The 20935-nt window shown below is 45.0% G+C and overlaps 1 protein-coding gene across 4 annotated transcripts in view; it reads left to right on the forward strand.

Moving 5' to 3' along the window:
* The first annotated feature begins 686 nt into the window (after window positions 1-686).
* cdc42bpb (CDC42 binding protein kinase beta (DMPK-like)) overlaps window positions 687-20935 on the forward strand; it is a 67751-nt gene continuing 47502 nt past the window's right edge. For 2 of the 4 annotated variants that reach the window (XM_031581996.2, XM_031581998.2), the window contains exon 1: window positions 687-1504. In XM_031581996.2, coding sequence (XP_031437856.1) covers window positions 1330-1504 — 175 coding nt within the window. In that variant the 5' untranslated portion in view covers window positions 687-1329. The remainder of the gene's footprint in view (window positions 1505-20935) is intronic. The other 2 variants (XM_031581997.2, XM_012824761.3) reach the window with 1 other exon arrangement.

Raw genomic sequence — 20935 nt, forward strand, 5'->3', positions numbered from 1 at the left:
TGAAGCTTTGGCTGTACCATGCGTTCAATACACAGCATAGGACCAGCAAATGCTAACTATTTTAGGTTGTTATGATTTTCCAGTTTATTTGCCTTCCTTATTTGTGAAAGGAACATCCTGTAATATGCTGTTTATGGTATCAAGACAGATCTTGGGGAAGGACTATGTCAGTGTTGCCAATATTGTGTGCATTCAAACAGAGCAGTGGTCCGTCTTGTTTTGGCCTCCAGCACCTGCATATATCAGAGTGTGTCTTCATTGGCAAGAAAACCGAACACAGGGATCTGCATCTTTTTCACAATGGGAACTAATATTAGAAATAAATGTGGCCAACAAAGAATTGTAATTTTGTTGGCTATGTTCAAATCATACAGGCTACTGTAACAGTAAAACTTTGCATCATGTTTGAAATTGTACTATTTATTTTGTTTAGACCTATCCGTTAGTCATAAATGATCACTGCCTCAATTTGGGAATCAAGAAAGGAATGATTTTTCATAACAGAAAGTAACAGTTGGGGCTTTTAGGACTTGCTTTTCAGATTTAAACGGGAAAAGGAATGTAAACAATTACATTCCCGACGGAGAGCCGAGAATGTGATGAGTGGCGATGAGTGTGTCAGTGCCAGCTTGTTCCCTGTGCATGTCAATCAAATAGTGACGTCACCAATCCATAGCGTTTCCGGTGTTGGTGGGTGGTGCTCCGTCGTTTCAGGTCTGGGATTCTTTGCAGGGATCGAGACAAGGCTGGACACGATTTCAGCCATATTCGGCTTCAGAGAGAACCACACCGGCTAGTTCAAACTAGCACAGAGGGATTCACCAACGAAAGAACTGCCACTCCCAATTTTTGTGGACTCATTTCCTTAGTTTTAGAATATTTCCTGACTTCTCTCCGGCATGCGAGGAGATTGGTGGTCTAGCAAACGAGGGAATGGGCGGCCGGTCAACCTGAGATTCGACGGGGGAAAACGACGTCCCATTTTCTAACGTTAAGTGGAAAGTACAGATTTGTCAGGATTAAAGCAAATGGAACCGACTGGGCCTCGAGTCTGAGAAACGGGAGCACAGTGGCGACGGCAGCAACCACGGGACAAGATTAAATAGACTACTAACGTTAAAGAAATTTAATGTTGGGGTTATTTTGCTAGCTAGCTTTAGGCTAGCTAGCAAGTTGGAGTCTGGGACTTCAGTGCTCCACGTCTGCCAAATTAATCTTTATTTTTTGGCTACGCTGAAAGGGTGCAGGGTAATCTCCTCTATTACCAATACGGGGAGCATTTTTCGGGCGCAGGGAGTGGTAGTCTGCGTGCTAGATAATTGTTAGAAAATGTCTGCGAAGGTGCGCCTGAAGAAGTTGGAGCAGTTGCTCTTGGATGGCCACCAAAAGAATCCAAGTTCACTCAGCGTCGAAACACTTCTGGATATTTTAATATGTTTGTTCAACGAATGCAGCAATTCGCCCTTAAAACGGGAGAAACACGTGACGGAGTTCTTGGAATGGGGTAAGTTAATGAACAAACCTAGCTTTTGCGGCAATATCCTCTGATGACACTTTATTCGCAAGTCATTCCCATCTCTGTGCGAGCTATCTTATCATGAGAAATCTAGCATAGCCAGCTAGCTAATTTAAGGTAGCTAAGTCACGCTAGCGTGCGTTGAACAGAGCTGGCATACAACAATCGAGCAAAGCAATCAAGTTAGGTGGTCCGCTGGGTACTTTACACAATGTGTTGGTACACATTAACCATTTCACTTCAGACATTAGGCCCACTTTTGGATGAGTCGAGTGTAACAGATTTTGTGGACTTCCTTTTGTTGTAATCAAGATGTTGATTTTTTTTAGAACAGGCTGCTGTTGGTATGACTTTTGAGGAATAAGTTGCTGCTGTTGCGAGTAGCGTTTGCTTTCCAAAACAATGTCCATTCCTGTCCATCAAATTATTTTCTTATTAAACGCAAGATGCGTCTATGGTTAAGCGTGTGCAGCGAATCAGATCGCGAACTCTGAGGTTTTGTTTGCAGGTCAACGTCCAATTCCCCACAGACCCTAACATCTATACTTTGCGAGTATTTCAGTCAAGGGTGTCAGATAAGTTGCAGGAATGTGGACCTTCATGATCATGCTGCTTCGGTTTTGGTGATTCAGTGTGCGAAGAACGCCTTAGCTTCACACTCAACCAACAACCCTACAGAAGCTTAAATGTTCTCAGTATTATGAATAGGTGAGGCTGGGGAAGTGTCGCTGTTTGAATAAGGCCACGTCCGAACACATGTATAGATTGTTCTTTGCTCAATTGGTAAATAATTAACACCCGCACATCTAACACACATCTTTAGTACTGGCGGCACGTAGGAAAAGTTGAGTTTTGAAGCGCGCTGATAAAAAAGAAAAAAGAAGCCACCCAGGTCCTTCCTTTTCCTGGAGGCACTCCTTGCCTTTCTGGCAACAGGGTGGAACGTGGGCAGGACCCATGGAATGTCCCCATAACCACATCCCTGTTTCAAGTGAGACAGGAATTGACAGCTACCCTCACTCTTTAATTTTTTCTCTCGTTCTTTTTTGGGTCTCGCCCCTTGGTACTTCTTGGCCACATTCAGTCAACATAATGAGAGGATTCTCCAGCCTGGCTGTTTCTTTGACGTCAGTAATGAGATTACACCCCAGTGTGTCTGCTCCCGAAAAGAGCGCCGTTGTCCTCAAGGGACCCATCACAAGCAGGTGCCTCCTCGCCAAGGCGGTCCATCCTACCCTCTTCGTAACCTGCGTCTTCATCTCTGACCGAGAAGTTCACCTGAAGGCTCCTGGTGAACGTCACTAGTTGGCAAAAAACAGTTGCAAACACGATAATCAACCCTCCAACACAATCTTATAACAGGGAGTAGTGAGTGTAATTTCCTTCAGATGAGAAAAATGACACCGTGTATGTGCTGCCAGCTCATCGGCTTGGGTGTGATGTTGATGGTGGGCCAGAGTCTTCATTGAATCATGGCCGTACTTGGTGAACAGTAATCCTTTAGTATTTGACTGTGTTTAGGCTTTTGTTGACTGTTTTTCGCCATTACTTTTTACATATGCCCCACAGCAATACAACGGCGTAGCTGATGACATTGTTAGGCGTTGACGTAAATTTCACTGTATAATCACGCTGTCATTTTGAAAGAGGAGATGTAGCCAGAGGTGTGGCAAAACTTGTCAGCCCAAATGGCTTAAGGTGAGAATGAGGCGAGATAAGATGAGCCTTCTTCATGCCATAAAGATTAGTGGGAGAATATAATTCCTTTTCTCACTAGTTAATGAAACGGCGCACCACCCCCATTAGGAGAAGCCATCACAGCAAATGTCGTTTTACAGTTTCAGAGCTCTGTGTGTGTGCTCGGAGAAAAACAGCCCCAGTGAATCTCCCCTCATTATCTCTGACAGACATATTGACAGAGTCTCCCCCTCCAGTATTGAATAGTTCAGCAGAAGTTCATAGTCAATCACCCCATGCCCGTGTGCCTCTGTCCTGTAATTACGTGGGTTACTCTGACTCGCAACGGTTTCCGAAGACACTTCAGCACTTTGTGGCAGTCTAAGGCTCTAACACTCAGCGTTGTGTTTTACCATAGATCAGAAAATGAAAAGGCAAAGTGGTGGAATCTTATGATTTGGCATGCTGACCCAGATTGCTACCAACTCTGGACCGGATTTGGCCCTCAACTGGCCCGTGTCTGCCCATAAACCAGTGTTACTGAAGTGTTTTAAACAAAGGAACTAAGCAGCCAAATTGATGGAATTGTCTAGTGATGTGACAATGCTGTCCCAACTCTGGACTGGGGTAGCCCCTTAACTGGACGGGATCTGACCATAAACCTCCGGCTCTGCCATAGACCCAGATCTGGGCTAAATTCCGTCGCTTTGCTGCTCAGCTCCGGTGGAGCAGATTCCTAAAGGCCCCAAGCAATGACATTTGGCCCCAGGGCATTTTGGCTGCCAGGCATTAGATGGGCGTGTCTGTGTGTTTATGCCTCCTTGACAGAAGGGCGTGGCAGCAGACCTCACGAAGGGATTAGGGAAGGCATAACACATGCGACTGGTTAATTTATTATTTGCGCCCCATGGCTCCCTTAAGCCCAGGTGTGTTTGACTTTTATATGACTGACTTGCTCCATCTACCCACACCGATCCCCAAGCCCACACCACCCTCTTCCCCCCCCCCCGCCCCCATCGTCTTGTTCAGATGGCATTAGCAGAGGGCGTGCTGGTGTTTAAGCTGTGCAAGGTCACGTTGTGTATGCTCGAGTAGATTAATTCACTGGCCGGGGCCTTAGCCCTCTACCTGCTCTGCGCTGTGGAGTGCAGTGCTCGTCATCCGCTAGACTAACCTCCCTGCCCCGGCTACGTGGCTGCCAGGGTCCCCTTCCTTGTCGCGTCTGCATTGTGCTGACTGCGTTTGTACTGTGCACAACAAAGGTAAGCAGCTTAGTGTTGTGCTCTCCCGTTTGTGTGTGTGTGCACAGAGGGCCCCTGATGAAGATAACCTGCTGCACGTTTTAAATGGTCTGGGTCGTGGCTGTTTACCCATAAACAGTTCCAACATGGCCCCAGAGACAGAGAGAAGGAGAGCGAGAGAGAGAATGAAAGGTTCCTGCCCATATTACTCCACCCTGACCTGTCGGTATGGGTTGGAGGGAAGGAAAGATGTTGCTAGGGAAAGAGGGAGTATTTGTGTGTGTATGAGAGAGGGGGGGGGGGAGGAGGGAGAGGCGTTGAGAGTGAATGAGCGAAAAAGTGGGAGGGAGGTTAGGAAATATGGATGTTGCAAGGGAAGGACAGAGATAGAGCTAGAGGCTGTGTGAGAGGGGGAGGGCGTTATTAGTCCTGGTTCTTTGGTCTGGTGGCAGGCAGGGGCTCGGTAAGTAGAACAGCAGCTCTCTCCTCCCTGCCTGGCAAGCGCCCTCGGGATCAGCGCTTGTTTATCTGTGCCAGTCTCACCCACATCAAAGCCCTGCGCTAGCTAGGCAAGCCACTGCTGAGAAGCTCTTCTAGGTCTGGAGTCAGCTTGCTCTGCTCTAGTCCCCAGCCCCACCAAGCCCTCACCCCGCACCCTGGTGCCCTCCTCCTCCTCCTCCTCCTCCTCCTCCTCCTCCGCCACCACCACCACCCTCTCCCCCCACCCAAAGCTCCTCCTTAGCATTCTGGCGTTCACACGTTAAAAAAATTATTCTCACTCCCCAGTCTTTATGCACGTGCTTCTCCACAGTTACTTACACACGGACTCACACAAACAAACTTTGCAACGGTTTCGTTGCTTCTTCATTTGCTCCATCTTGTTTGGCGGGGTGAATAAAACGTGTTGTTTACGCAGCCTAAATACACAGCACGGCCTGAAGCGAGCAAGCTGGTGTTCTATTGGCGTTCCCTCCTTTGCTCAAACAGCTGGAGCAACTTCTGTTTACACACACACACACACACACACACACACACACACACACACACACACACAGTTCGGGCATGTTAACTATAGAAGGATGCTCAAACAATCTTAGTAGGTTTTAATGAAACATCCCTTAGCCTACATTGGCACATTATAATGTGGGTCAAGCTTGCTTATTTATTTATTTCATATTTATATGTTTAATTTATATATTTGAATTATATATTTAGTCATTAACTGATTCATAATGTCCTTTTATCTGCCAGAGCTTTTAGTGCTCATGTGCTGAAATCTTATCACATGCTGTTTTAACAGCCAGTTCAAGCCGGTTCCCACCCTATAATAATATGTTGCATATTGCTACCATCCTCATTAATGGAGATATCCAAGGGCGAGGAGGCGCTATTAAACCAGAACTTTTTTTAGGAGCTTGCTTACTCTTCAGAATGTTCCATAGTGTGAAACCTCGGATATTCTCTGCACTACATCTGCAGAGAAGCAGAAATGCTTGGGGAAGCACTGGCATAGCGTAGCGTGCTGCTCGTGCCTGTAGAATAAACAATTAAAGTTTTTTTTCATCCATTTGATCTCGACACCGCATACACCCGAACAGATGTTGCTCAGCGGAGAATGATTAGGCTGATAAGACGTGAATTCTTGAGGCCCCGTTCTTCCTACCTCCGAGAATTTTTTTTCACACATGGTGTTCTTTCTGTACGCAACCAACCAGGCAAGTCGGTGTACCGTTGGTCATCGCAGCGTTTCAAATTTTTTGAAACCGTTAAAGGGTTTCGTTGTTGTCGTGTGTTCTAGAGAAAATGAATACTGATCTTTTCTCAAGGAAATGGCTGAAAGTATATAATAATAAATCTACAAGTGTGTGATTTATTTAGTTATTTCCCTTCCCTCATAATTAGACAGTAAAACATTTGTGCAGTTAAGAATGCTGCTTTTCCCCTCCTCCCCTATCGGCATTGGTGGTCTGTTTGTATCTGTTGCTGAATTAAATCTGGGTATATTCTGGTTTACATTGGTTGCACTTTAGAAATGGCAGAAAAGTAAGTTCTTGTTGAATGCCATATTACGCTCTATAGCATATATTTATACTGATATCCTAATTGGTTTCCCAACTTTCAACAGTACCCAATGGTAGGCCAACAGAGTGTTTGTTTCATTCCATACCCAGAAATGGCATGTTGGAAGGTTTCTATTTGTTTGGCGTGATCCCTCCTTGGCCACGGTCTAGGGCGAAAGTACATGGAATACGGGTACAGCACGCACTGTTTGCCTGTGTTTGGAGTAAACACACCACGTGGTCGCAAGCATTCAGCACTGGTACACTGACTGGGAGAAGAATGCCAGCAATGGACCAGCAGCAGGCCGGTGTGTTTCTCAAGGTCACACTTTAAAACGACTCCACTTCGTGTGGCATAGAGGAGAGATCCTTGATTAATCCTCATCTGAATTGCTGTGTAACGGTTTACACTTCAAGAGGCCTCCGTGCACACTCAACCACGCATCACATTACACGGAACATGTCTGACATGCTCCCCAACCCCTCCATCCCAGCTCCACCCTTTAGGTTGTGCCAGGGTGTTGGTCTGGTCCCAGTGACAACACCCATCACCCCACACACACCCACACACACACACACACACACCCCAACACCCACACATACCCCAACCAGGGTGTGTTTATGGGGTAAGGCAGGCACATCCGTGTTTGGCAGTGCAGGCAGGCCTCCCAGGATCGCAGCATACCTCTGTGGCGCTCCAGACGCGTCAGGGGCGGAGATCACGCACACAGAGCACAGTCAGGCCGGGGCTTGTGTGAGGAATGCCTTTGCGAAACTGATGGCTTTTCAACACTGTTCTTGTGAAACATTTGATGCTAGCCTGCCGCCATGTCAAAAGAGCCTTCCCCAGCCCTTTGTGTTCTCATAGACAATTTTATTTTCAATGTCCTCTTCGAGCAATGTTGGAAATTCGCCCACTTTTTTGTTGTTGTTTTTTTATTTTTTTTTGGCCGGCCAGGAACGCTACATTGTGTTCGACGTCCCCCCGGAGGAGGAGTCACCTGACTCGCAGCAATGGCACGGCCCAAAAAAATTCCAATCATTCCTGCTAATATCCTCCTCCCCTTCCACCATGTGCCCCCCCCCCACCGCTCCCTCTCCCCACCTCGACAGCAGGCATGTGTGGGCGTCCCCCCCCTCCTCCTTTGGGCCTCCTCCACTCATAGGCGCTAGGCCGCAGGCATGACACAGATTAGCTGTTTGGGCCTCTGTCATTCTCCTCACCAGTGCCGCCGCCCTGGCAGCGCGTTGGATTGTAAGTGTGGCACAGGCCGGCCATAGGATGTGGACCTTACTGTTTCTTTGTGCTCCCATACTTCTGTATGGGAAAAGTTATTGGAAGTATAGACAGTAAATAAGGAAATGTGCGCCTGTAGCTTAAAATACCTCCTGTAGCTCCTGTAGTGTATGTGTTCATGAAAGGCGCTGACTGCATGAGACACATGACCCGACCTCTGTCTGTTAGTGGCTTTTAAAATGTCTTAATCGGCATGACTCCACTTGTACTTCTGTCTGCTGTGGGCGTCATAGTTGCATATTCTTTCTGTTTTTGTCTGAGTCATAGCAGCCTTATCCCCCAACAGTATCAATAGTGACTCACGTTATTTGCAACGATCATATTCAGTTATCAAGACATCCAAAACTTCATCAAAGTTACCAAAACCCATTGCATTCAAGTTAGAAACTCAGAATGTGACCTTGACGAGGAATGTTGAACATGACACCATCATTTGGGTCAGAGAGGAATCTCAACATCCCGCCGTGTTTCCTCCAAGCCTGGGTTTGTGTTTTTGTAATGGCCAAAGTGACTTCCTGGTCATGATGTACTGTACATCAGACAGATCAAAAAAAGAGCTAGCTTTCAGTAACGGGAGGCCTCATCAGGCCTGAGTAACTACATAATCTATATATCATCATTATATATCTCTCTCTATATGTTTTAATAATGTTTTGATGGACTCAAATTGTTTCATTGAATTAGGCCAGCTATTAAAACAGGTCATCATAGCTGTCCCAATGCTGTTACGGTGCACATTCATCAACACGTTTCACTTTGTCCATGCTGTGCCCCAATGCTAAGCTACTGTGAAAATAGACCTGACAATTAACACTATTCGTTATTCAGAACCTTGGAGGCTATCTGTCAAATTTTACACCCACCACTTTCATGGAAATGGAATGCATTTGTCAGATATTTTAATAGGTTAACATACTTTAAGCAGATGTGTCACAGTCCCAATGTCATGTCATTATGTCTGCTCAGACATTGCTGAAATCGCTGACATCATAGATGCCACATCTTAATTAGGTTAGAATACAGTTAACTATAAAAAACACCACACTCGTTTAGTGTACATTAACCTCGGGACAGGAACTTGAACCATTTCAAGTCATTTCTCAAGAGGACTTGACCATAAGGCGACTAGTGCATTTTACGACCATCTTATTTTCATAAATCTAATAACCACTGTAAAATGTATCGCGTATGTCTGTCTAGTAGGACTTATCAGTGTAAGGAAACAACATTGTGGTCATGTTGAGACGTATGCAAGGTTGTGAACTTTCACTTCCTCACGCTAACCACAAACCACACTAAACACACAAAATGGGAAATTGAAACTTGCAACTCCCAGGTTAAGGAAGTTATTCAAAATGAGGTTGGGGTGATTTTTGTTGAGAATTTGTTCTGAGTGTGACGTCAACTAAGACAGCCAAGTGGAAATGGAGTGTCTCACACACTTACAGGCGCACACACACCTCTGAGAGAGTGACACTCCCAAAGAGAATCTATTTAATGCCTTTGACCTTAAGTATTGCTTGTTTACACGAGCTGGCATGGACAGATACCAGATCATGAAGTACTAGAGTAAATATAGCACGAATATCACTCATTTATATATATATATTATATTATTATTTTAATATTATAATATAGAATTATCTGTATTATTACACATTTTATATTATGTTGCACTGTGTCATGAAGCACACTCACTATGCTAATCAAAGCATTCCAACATTGCTAGCCTATGTGTAGCTCAGAGCCTGAGTTGACCTGTTTACCAGGAACGTGCCTGTAGATAGATCATTTTCTTTTATATACAATTATATACATAAGTGTATAAACCTCAAAACCATAACAGTTTAGGCTTTAATCAGTTTACAAACAGCCCATGGTAGTGGACAGGGAAATGCCTCATTTAAAACAATAATTTGAAAGTACTCCAGAAAATCTGTGTGAACTAATGTTTTAATTTCAACACCTACTCATAAAACGTAATCGTTCTGCATAGGGGTGGGCGATATTGCCAAAATCTTCTATAACGGTGTGTGTCATTTTATATTGCGGTTATGGTATATATCACAGTTTATTATACGGCTCTTCAGAATGTTCAAAAAAGTTCTGTTGATTTGAACGGGCCACCCCAACGTTCGCAGGTCTAATTTCTTTATATTCACCGTAGCGAAAAAGTAATAACCGTCATTGGCAACGGGTTTTGTGCTTCTAATTCACATCTTTCATTCTTTCATCATTCTGCAAGTAGTCTGGTCATTTAATGTAACGGAAAGTCATTGTAACTTGAAGTCAGCAAGTAATGGGTTGCTACGCAACACCTGAAACTTTAAAGTTCTATTTGCCTGAAGAACAATTTTTTCTAAGCGGAAATCACGGAACTGCTACAAAATTATTAGAGGTATTTTGGAGGAATGTCTTGTTGTTGAATTGTTTTGGCAAGTAACCGTATAATAGCGGCAATAGTTCGGCGGTCATTATCTAAAAATAAATCGCGGTTCAAATGGTATTGTCAAGTCTCTACCGGTAGACATATTTCTACTGTTGCATGGTATATACCGTCATATCGCCCAACCCTAGTTCCGCATACTTAAAACAGATATAGTTGCGTTGACTGACACCAAACCTTTGAGCTGCTCCATATACTTTCGTTCTTTAAGTAAATGGGAGTGGTGCAATTCTCTGTATGGCTCTGACATAGGTCTCTGCTGCATGCAGGCAATTATGTCCTTTGAAATAATTGTCACCACAGTTAACTATAGGCCATGTCCATGTAGCTTGCATACAGTAAGGAAAATCACAGTCCTCTGATGCCGCGACACAAACATATCTGTAGTTATTATTATTATGTTTTGAGAATTACAATTTCTCTGTAATCAGTTATAGTCTCCGAGTAGCCCTCTGAGTAGCTGTCAGTAACCTATTATGATAGAATATGATTCACGATAAGGCTAGGGTTTATTACATTCATTATTTAATAGCTGTGTTTTCACTGATGTAATGAATTCACCGCCCCATTAATTAACTGTCGTTGCATAATAAGTCAGGTGACTAAATGAGGGTCTATAGGGACTGTGTCTTGGAGATTAAGTGTTTGACGTGTTCGGATTTACAGGCTTATGCGTCTGACCTGCAGATTCCTCTGTTTGCGATTCAACAATATTTGGAATGGAATTGTTTAGTTTATTTAGTTTTTGTAGTTTTGTTTATTTGAGTAGCTTATAAATTGTCTCTTAAATTTGACCTGTTTTAATCTGGGATTTCTCTGTCAGCCTTAAATCAATGGTAAATGCAACCTCTGTGGTCAAAAGATTTCAGTGCAGTTGAGCCTTCTGTCTGGGCCGCAGGCTATATGAGTGTAGAGGGGGTTTTAACACCAGTCTGAGTGCAATATCCCTGGGAAAGATGACAGACAGCCTTGAGTCATTCATGATACTGGATCATTACCTGAAGGAGGCAGAGACTGAGACCAGGCTTAACCTCTCTTTGCCCTAGAAAGGCCCTTTTAACTTGGCCGTGTGTCCACCTGGGACGTTACACCATGAATATCATCCTCTTACCCTCCAGAGATTACAGAGGCTCCACAGAGGAGACTCTTTGAACCGGAGCAGCCTCTGAGCCGCGGCCCAGGCAGCTGTGATGAGCGCTTACCTGTCCTGACCCTCTTACCTGCCCTCAGACTCTGGCCTGTCCTGACCCCTTACCTGGGCGCTGGCGGATCCCCTGCTTTCTTGGCGTCTCTTACCTTATTTAAGTTAAACTACTGGTGTGGCTCGGCAGTGATCCTCAAGACCACACACACACTCCATAAGCAGAGCAGAAATATCCCTGAAGCAACCCTACCGTTCAAACACAGTTGTAGCAGAACTGCTAATGTCTCGCGTCTTGTGGGCATGCTCCATCTGACTACCCTTGGCTCAGATGAGAAAACGTGAGAATTTCAGCACTGATTGTACGCAGCTTAGCTTGTGGTGGTGTTCTGCATACGCATTCCGAATGATTGACATAGGTACGGAGAGAGAAACGCTGAGAAGTTTGGCTATGGTTACTCAGTGTGTACGCTTGCCAGTGATGCCCAGTGTGTTTCCAGCCTCAGTCTGATCAGAGAGCCACCAGCTCAACAGGGTAAATGGCTGGTTTGCGAGGTGGAAGGGGATGGGGGGGTGGGGGGTGGTATGGGGGAGCTGCGTGGCAGCTGGTGCGGGATAATAGATTAACTCTGGGCAGGGCTCTAGATGCTTTTACCTCCTGCCACCAGATAGCTAACCACTACAACTCTACCAACCCCCCCCATCCACCAACACATCCACACACACACACACACACACACACACACACACACACACACACACACACACCAAGGCTACACGTACACAATCAATCTCTCTCTCTGTTTTTTTCTCTCTCTCACACACACACACACACACACACACACACACACACACACACACACACACTCAACCACACACACACACACACACTCAACCACAGCCATAACCATTTCTTCCACTGGCCTAAGCACACTGTAGGTTCTGCTGCCTGCTAGTCCCGTGGTGTCCCTCATCAATGTTTAATGGGCCACTTTGCGCCTGTCAGACCCATTTGTGAAGTAAGAGATGGAGGATGTTGATCAGTGTTTCCTCACAGTGCACATAGTACCAGAAAGTGGCTGCTTTGAGTCATGTTTATGTGAGGTTGCCTGATTGCTAGATTTCTATTTCTTACCAATTTGGGTTTGAAGTTATTTGGATTTGAGGTTTTCTTGCTCTTTATTCTTCGCCCTTTTGTGATTTTATGCATTGGACCGAAGCAGGGCCTGTCGATCCCAAACTGGGATGAACAAACACTATTTTAGTTTAGTTTGTTTCTTGAACTGTTGGGGGTCTCTGCAGTAGTAGTCTGGTAAACTGTGACGAGTGGCATTTGTAGGCTGTTTGTTTGTTTGTTTTGACAGACAGACAGCTCTACAGACCACCAGCTGTGTTGTGATGGCTGACCTCTTGAAGATGTATTCTCACAACTTTGGAACTTTTGCTTGCAGGGGGGACACACCCCCTTTTTTTTAAAAACGTTGCCTTACAACCATCAACAATGTTTTGGGGAAATGCAGGATTTATGAGTTTATGTTTCTTGTCAAAATGGCACCAATAACACTGCAGACAATGTTTTGCCATTTGATCAATGGCAGTAAAGTAAAGCAAAAGTACTACCATTTTGAACGCTCTTCTTGGCGATAGTCGCCGCACAATGATTCTGTCTGAAAAGGCATCCCAGATATGCTCCAGATATGATCTGCTGACTGGGTTGTCCTCATTTTAGACTCAATTCTTCACCCAAGACCTGAAATATTACTGAAGAGGAATTTCATCTGCCACAGTAATCTTCCTGTGGTGAAACTGGTCTAGCAAGGTGCTAACAGCTCCACGATCGTGATTTATTTATTGCCCTGTAAGTGTACTGTACTGCTCATAAAAGAGTTTTGAGCATTGTAATAAAATAATGCGTTCATCAACAATGTAAGATTCTAAAATTCCACTTTCTATTCGATGGATCCAGATATTCTTTAGAACGTTGTAACATTCTGCATTCTAAACACACCGGCGTGACTGTAGCAGGAAAATACGTAACCGGGAGTGTAAGGTGCGTCTCGCATGATCCTTTATCACCTTATCTAGGCCCTTGCTCAGCGATGGATCGTCTGCCGTGCACCTCAGGCTGGCTGTTTCCCTGACAGAGGAGTGTCAGATGAAAGGGGCACGCTGCCCGTGCCTGCTCTGGGTGTTTTCCCTTCAGGAGGCTGGCAGCACAGATGCGACCCACTCTTCCTTTGGGAAGACCTTAAAGGACCTCTGCCTGCTAGCGCTGAGTCTCTTTGTTTTCCCTATTGTGTTTTAAGAAGGCGTTTTGAATGTAAATCCAGTGAAAACCAGTGAGACCTCCCAAGACTTGAAGGAGTGGTGGTGGTGATGGATGGCGTTTTGCCCTACCAGTTGTTCCTTGTTCTGAAGCAAACTGAACACTGTCATGGTAAAAAATTTGACATTTTCTGACTGGACAGTCATATGGTAAAATGAAGAAATTAGTATTATACCGAGTGTTTTACGACCGAAGCTTCTGGGAAAAAGGACGCCCACCTTTCAATGAACAGTTTTGCTTGAGCATGGATTCTGGCGAAAGCCTTAGCCAAATAGCTTTTGCCCACATAGAGTGGGATATTCCAGTTGATATTGGCCTCAGGTACTGCTTTGGATCAAAACCATTAGTGGAAGCGTGGGGCGATGCGTGGCTCAAACCTCCCTTGAATTCAAACAATCTCTATCTCCATTTCCCTTTCAACTGTCATGGAAACTAACTGCACAAAAAGAAAGAAAGAAAGAATGAAGAAACTGTTGTTCCTTGCAGTTGCTATTTAGGTATCCTAAATATTTAAGCCCATGGTGGGGGGGGGGGGGGGGGCTTGCATTCCAACTCAGAGTAAACCATTTACATGATGGAAAGGACAGTGGAGAGAGATCGCCTACATCCCAGGAAAGGCATGTGTTGATGTTCCAGACCTTCTGCAGCTCTTGGGATTGTAATGGTGATCCTCCTTTCACCCAACCTTCTCTCTCTCTCTCCCTCTCTTTCTGAGGGCCCTGCCCGTCACTCACTGTGCTGGCATTCTGCCTTACACTCCGCAAGAAACCGGATGCCCTGCCAGTCACCTACTCACTCGGAGCATTCTCATTCCAAACCCAACAATGGGGGCTGATGACATTCCCAACCCACTGCCGATAATTTGTTGACGTTGTCAGCTGCTGTTTACAGATAGCTTGCTGCTTGACACTTCCATGTGCCTCCTCTCAGGGCAGGTACTGTTTTGAGAGGGTATTTTTGTATTTTTAACCTCAATGTTTAGCCGTCCACTGTGCTAGGTTATTTTGCAACTAATTTTTTAAAAGTAATCCTGTTATTCGAGGGAAGGGAACTACAGCTGAAGTAACGTGAGTAGTAGGGCTCATCATAGGACTGATAATGGGCCAAGTCTGAATGAAAACTATGTTCTTCCCCCCTGTCTGGGCTAACTGTTGCCTGAGATACAGTGCAATCTGCTTCATGATATCAGGAAAACTAAGGGGGATAGTAGTGTTCATCGAACTGGTCGGAGAACAACACATTTTGATATTTAGTCCACGACTTGTTTTCCATGAGCATTGCATTGCTTTGTGTTGCAAATAAGGGACCGTCGCAATAAAGTCACACTGTGTGAAATGTTAAGCACTGCAAATGGCCCTCGTAATGCCGCCTGCCAAGCTAACTAATAAATAAAAGATTAGTCGCAGCCCCGTTACTGGGAAGAATCGGCCGATTGAGCGGCCTTAATTCCCTCCGTTTTTTCCAACTACTTTTTCGATGCCTCTCAGCTCTGCCCTGAACCGTGCGCAGGGGAAAGAAAGAAAGGGCTGAAAGAGTGCTGTGCTCTCAGTACGTTTCCATCCGGCTAAAGTAAGGCTTTTGCAGCAGCCCGCTCCACGTCTTAAATGAAAGGCAGTTAAATGTCAGCGGGTAGCGGGTAGAAAGCCACTCGCAGACTCGTCCCGTTCGGAGCAGCGACCACCGTTGTGCAATCATCCCCGGCTGGTATGTCAGCGGAGCTCTGTGGGGATGGGTTGTTCCCCATCAACTGTGGGTTTTGGGCTATTTCAGACGTCTTGTCTCTTTATTTCAACAGTCCCTTCTGAGAGGCTGTGAATGTTGACATAGTACCAGATTCTCATTCTTTTTTTTCTTATTTTACTCATTCGTTTTAGGGGAGGGAGGGGAGTGATGGTGTGGTGCAGACTGTCAGCAATTTGCCAGGTTAAAAACACTGTTCCGGCCCATTTGCTTTGGGTTGTGTCCTACTTGTCTGAAGCGGTGACCTAATGGGGCCGTCAGAACAGTGTGGACAGTGTTGGCCAGTGCACAAACAACTGGCTGCCTTCTACCCATGGCGAGGTCGAAACAAAAGGCTTCTTTTCTCATCTCATCCATTGCAAAAGATATTAAGCCACTTGTGAATGTATCTTTTTTTCCATTCAGACTCTGCTGTGTTAAAACTGGGCTGTGGGGGCAGTTTTTTTTTTCTTCTTCAAATGGCGTCTGTGAAACAGCATGGCTTATTCTGCCTGCTATGGTGCCCAACCCCCCCACGCCTCTCCACCCCTGAGCCTGTCCATCTCAGCGTCTAGCTCCAAGGCCCTGGGAAATGGCTGTCATAGCAACACATTTTCACATCTATAGGGTTTCAAAGAGAGAAGTGGCAACGCGGATGGACACCCAGCCCTACCCAGCTTCCCCCTGGTAATGAGGGGTTGGAGACGACACCCTAGAATAGACGGATGGATTTATGAAGTTTACTGAATTTACTTACTAATTAGTTCTTGTAGCCATTGTGGCACCAGTGATGCTACAGACAGTGATTTGCCATTTGATCAGTGGCAAGTGCTTCAGTTTTAGTAAGGCGAAGTAGAACTAAGTTAGGAAAAATTAAGTTTGTTTGATATATTTGTTATTTTTATATATAATATATTTAATTAAATTAAACTAAGTTGGAATGTTTGGCCATTTTAGTGAGCCCAAGGCTCAGTCATCGTTGAAGTTCCTCAAATGGTCGAACTTCACTAAATAATGCCCCTCGCTCTTTGTGGACAGTGTTAAATATTTCAGTAGTATCTATTGATTTGGAGATGGTCTTCAACAACAGCTGGTATCCCACAAAGTGCAGCAACACATCCCCTGACCTCGAGTGAGTCAAAACCATGTGGTTTCAAGACGACAGCCTTTTCGCAAAAGCATAAGGAAGGAAAAGTGTGCTCTCGCAAGCCGTTGTGCGGAACTGTTTAAGTAGTTCATAGTTTATAGCTGGTACCAATCATTGTGATGAATGGCTTGTGTAGGAGAGTGGAAGAGGAGTTTGCCGCCTTGCCTAAGATGGTTTGATTCAGTTCAGCTTGCACATCAGCCATCACTCAGCTTCATGGCCGTGTGCTGCTTGATGTCATCTGTTTAGAAGTAAAGTGATGTAGGATCAGCTATAATCCGTAGACTTGACACTGGAATCCTTCATATGAGAGGTGTAAAGCAGGTTGTGGTTTGTCTTGTAAAGACCTTTGTGTCTATGCATGCTAAGTGCTATATGTATAACATTGGTGAAGTATTCACTCTGGATGGTTCTTTAGCATTTGAATTCCAGGTCACATTTTATATTTCACAGTCCAATGTAACTAAGCGCAATGTGATGAACATTATATTGTTGCTTTGTACGTACATAAAGCTATGCTCAGGGTTTGAGTTAAAGTTTGGTTTATAGCTGTGGTCATATAAGTACAAGGCACTGTTGCACACTGATAATTAGTGTGTTGTATTGTACTTAATGGTACAGTGTGTAATAATGAATGCACTGCTTATTGACATAATCCATCAAGGCATTAACTTGCATAGTTACTTACAAATTCAACAGTAGAGTTGAATGCGCCTTGAGACAATTTTATTGTTTTGGCGCGATATAAATAAAATTGAATTGAATTAGAGGACAGAAGAGCTTGCTGTTCCTGGAACCCAAAAGGGCTGTTTTACCCGTGAAAGGTGAGCAGCTGACTCTTTTGTTACTAAGATCACCACGGTCCGGTTGGCATGGTGTGGTATGCCAAATGGGCACGACACACTTGGACCGGCCTTTACGCAGCAGTCGGGACCATCTGTCAGAGCAGAGCAGTGGGCAGTCAGCACCCACCTTGGGCTGTTGGGTGGTGGGGGCGTCGCTTTGGAGGAAGGATGTGAGGCAGATGGATAGTTCAGTGATGGACTGATGTCTGAACTTGAGTTGGTTGTCTAATTATATGATATTGTTGTCTAATTGTATGATATAATTGTCTAATTATTAGGGCTGTCAGCGTTAACGCGTTAATCTATGCGATTAATGCGGCCGCGATTAACGCGATAAAATATTTTAACGCAATTAACGCAACTTAAAAAAAAAAATTAATTTTTTTTTTTTTTTTTAAATGCCTTTATTTGGATAGGACATGAAGTTATGACAGGAAGCGAGGCGGAGAAGAGGTGGGGAGAGGATTGGGAATTACATCAGGCCAGACTTGGTCTACCATTTTATGGGAGCGATGAGGGACAGGTGGGGCTTGAATAGCCCCCCTTGTTCAAAGTGGGGAAAGACAGAAAAAGTTTGAGAACCACTGTGGTAGTTGAAGATGGAGAGAGCTGAGGGATTGTTGGGCGGAAAGTCTCTGTTTAAGAGCCAAAATGACGGAACAATCGACAAAACTAAAGTTGTATGTAGCAATTGTCAAGCTGAATTTAGCTATCACAGAAGCAGCTCGTCTTGAAGTTATCACTTTAATGCAAAGCACCTGACAGAAAGCTGTCCCAGGTTAGATGATCGCCAACCCACACTCCATGACTTCTCTAGGAAAATAACTAGACGAGTCCGTGAAAAGGTTGCCATTTGGGTTGCCGGTGACTGTCGGCCCATCAACATAGTTGAGGACAGTGGGCTGATTGAGGTGATTCGAATTGCTTCAGGGGAAATTCTTACGATTTACCGTCGAGGGGCACCATTGTGTTTAAAAAAAAAACTACAATTAAACAACAGTGTCTAAAATACACGCTGTATGAAGTGATTACTCGTTAATTTATAAGATTTAGTCTTAAAAAGAAAAAAAACTTTTAATCGCGATTAAATAATTTCAAAATGTGCGATTAATTAGTTAATTTTTTTTAATCTATTGACAGCCCTACTAATTATATGATATGGTTGTCTAATTGTATGATATATAGTTGTCTAATTATATGATATGGTTGTCTAATTATATGATACTGAGTCAGTGCTTATGTGATTTGGACTGGACTTTGTTCTTATGTGATTTGGACTGTAATTAGGACTTATGCGATTTGGACTATAGTTATTGCTAATTTGATATGGACTTGTCTTTGTGCTTATGTGGTACAGACTGGAGTTTGTGCCCGAGTAGGTTGGCTAATTACCTACATGATGTCAATTGGTTCCATTCAGAAATCACAGATCGCCCAGCCGTTATCAGCATGTTTACTGGCACTAGCCACCACGTTAAAGGCTTCTACACTTCAGTCATTAAGTTCTTCCACTTCAGGGTTAGGATCACGTTAGGCTTGCGTTAGCGTCACGCTTTTAAAAAAAAAATGTATAGCCTAGCTGTTTTCTGTTAAGGTCATGTATGTATGATTTTGACATGCATAGACCCGTAGTAATGCCCTGTACCCCATGTCACAACTCCGATGGGATGAAATGTAGGCCTGGCTATTTTTAAGTCTGAAATTTTTTTTCTTTCTTTTTCGAGCGTTAGCTGGCTCCGCGTTAGGCCTTTGTTCCAGCCGCCTTGTTAATAGTAAAAGATGGTTGATCATTTTCCAGACAAAGCACACACAGCTGGTGTTCTAATTTCTGCTCCTCTCCAAACACACGCGCACACACACACACACACACACACACACACACACACACACACACACACACAGTGAAATCAGTGGAATGATTTTGGTCCCTGTGATGAGAGTTTATAGTAATTGGGAAGACAAGGCCACGTATGAATCAGAGAAATGCCCATGTAATGCAGGGCTGAGAGGATTAGCAGATTACATGCGTTAACCCCCCGTTCTCACACACACACACACACACCCTACAATACATCGCAGGGGAATAGACCTCGCCTTTGTCTTGAGGGAGATTTGCCAGAATTATGTCAGCCTTTGTCTGGGGATAAGGTAGAGAACTTAAACGCGAGGCTGGACAGATACACTTTGATCAGGTGTGATGTTGACCAGAATGAGTCAGACTCAGTCGGAGTGAAAGATGTACTAGTGGCAGAGTATGGGTTTTCTCATTCTGAAGTCACCTTGGAACCTTGTTAGGAGAGGCAGAAGATCCTGTGTGTGTGTGTGCGTGTGCAGTTTACAGTAGGACCAGGCTCTGTGTTTATGTGTATGATTGTGTGCATGTATAGGGTGTGTGCACCCACTAACGTGTGTGTGTGTGTGCTATATGAGAAGTCTACAGTAGGTCCTCTCCCTGGGTGGTCAATCTTTTGCACGGCATCAGCCCCTCGTCCGCTCCCATACTCGACTGCACACACACACACACACACACACACACACACACACACACCCCAGTCCATCCCGCACGAAACCCCAGCCATACATTACCAATAAACCCCTGCCAGCCTGCTGACCTCCCCAGGAGGACCCGAACGTAACACAGCGAGGTAAATACTCGTGGGAACGTTAGCGGTTAGCACGGGCGCTCCAGGCCTGTGCACTGTCATACTGTCATGTGAACATCACGGGCCCCCCACCAGGACCCCTGGCATGGCCCCCAGCGAAGCTGCACTGGGCTCCGACCATAAACCTGTCAAGAGACAGAGGCACTGTGCTAAGGGGTGTGCATGTTTTTGGACGTGTCCGACACTTATTTTGCTGTTGGGACACACAAACGCACACACGCGTTCTCTGTCTATCTGTGTAGACCAGTGTGCAGTGTAACTTGCCACCCATAAATCGCTCTGTTTTTCTCTTCTTCTCCGTGTCTCTCACGCGCTCTCTCTATCCCCTGTTCTCTCTCTCTCTTTCTCTCTCTCTGCTCCGAAACCCCACGTCGGTGGAGCATGTTGGCCGCTCGTGTTTAAAGAGCAGGACACTGGCGGGTGATAAACGCTCTTGTTCTTTCTTTTTGAGTGTTTGTGTGTGAGTTCACATTGGCCCCCCTTGGGACATGTATGTCCTCATATGGTGCTGTGAGCAGAACAAGGCTGCGGTTTGGGACACGGCCAGGCCCCCCTGCAGCGCCTCGTAAAGGGGATTTGGAAGTTGCTTTTGTTGGGACGGTGGGTTTGCTTGCGTTCCCTGGCCTGGCTAGCCTGTGAGGACTGTGGCTTGCACCCTTCGTAGTGGGTATCCTCTCCGTTCAGAGGTTTTGTGGCCTGCACCCTTAGTGGGTACTCTCCCAGTTAAGTGGTATTGTCACTCATTCAGCTAGTAGCCCAGTTACTGTGCTGAGGCCAAGCTGGAGACATCTGTTCGTATCACTGCTCAGCTGCACTGGTAGTTGGCTATGTGTTTGAGTGTGTGTCTGGTAGTTGGC

The sequence above is a fragment of the Clupea harengus genome, chromosome 15 (assembly GCF_900700415.2).
Source record: "Clupea harengus chromosome 15, Ch_v2.0.2, whole genome shotgun sequence".
Lineage (NCBI taxonomy): Eukaryota > Metazoa > Chordata > Actinopteri > Clupeiformes > Clupeidae > Clupea > Clupea harengus.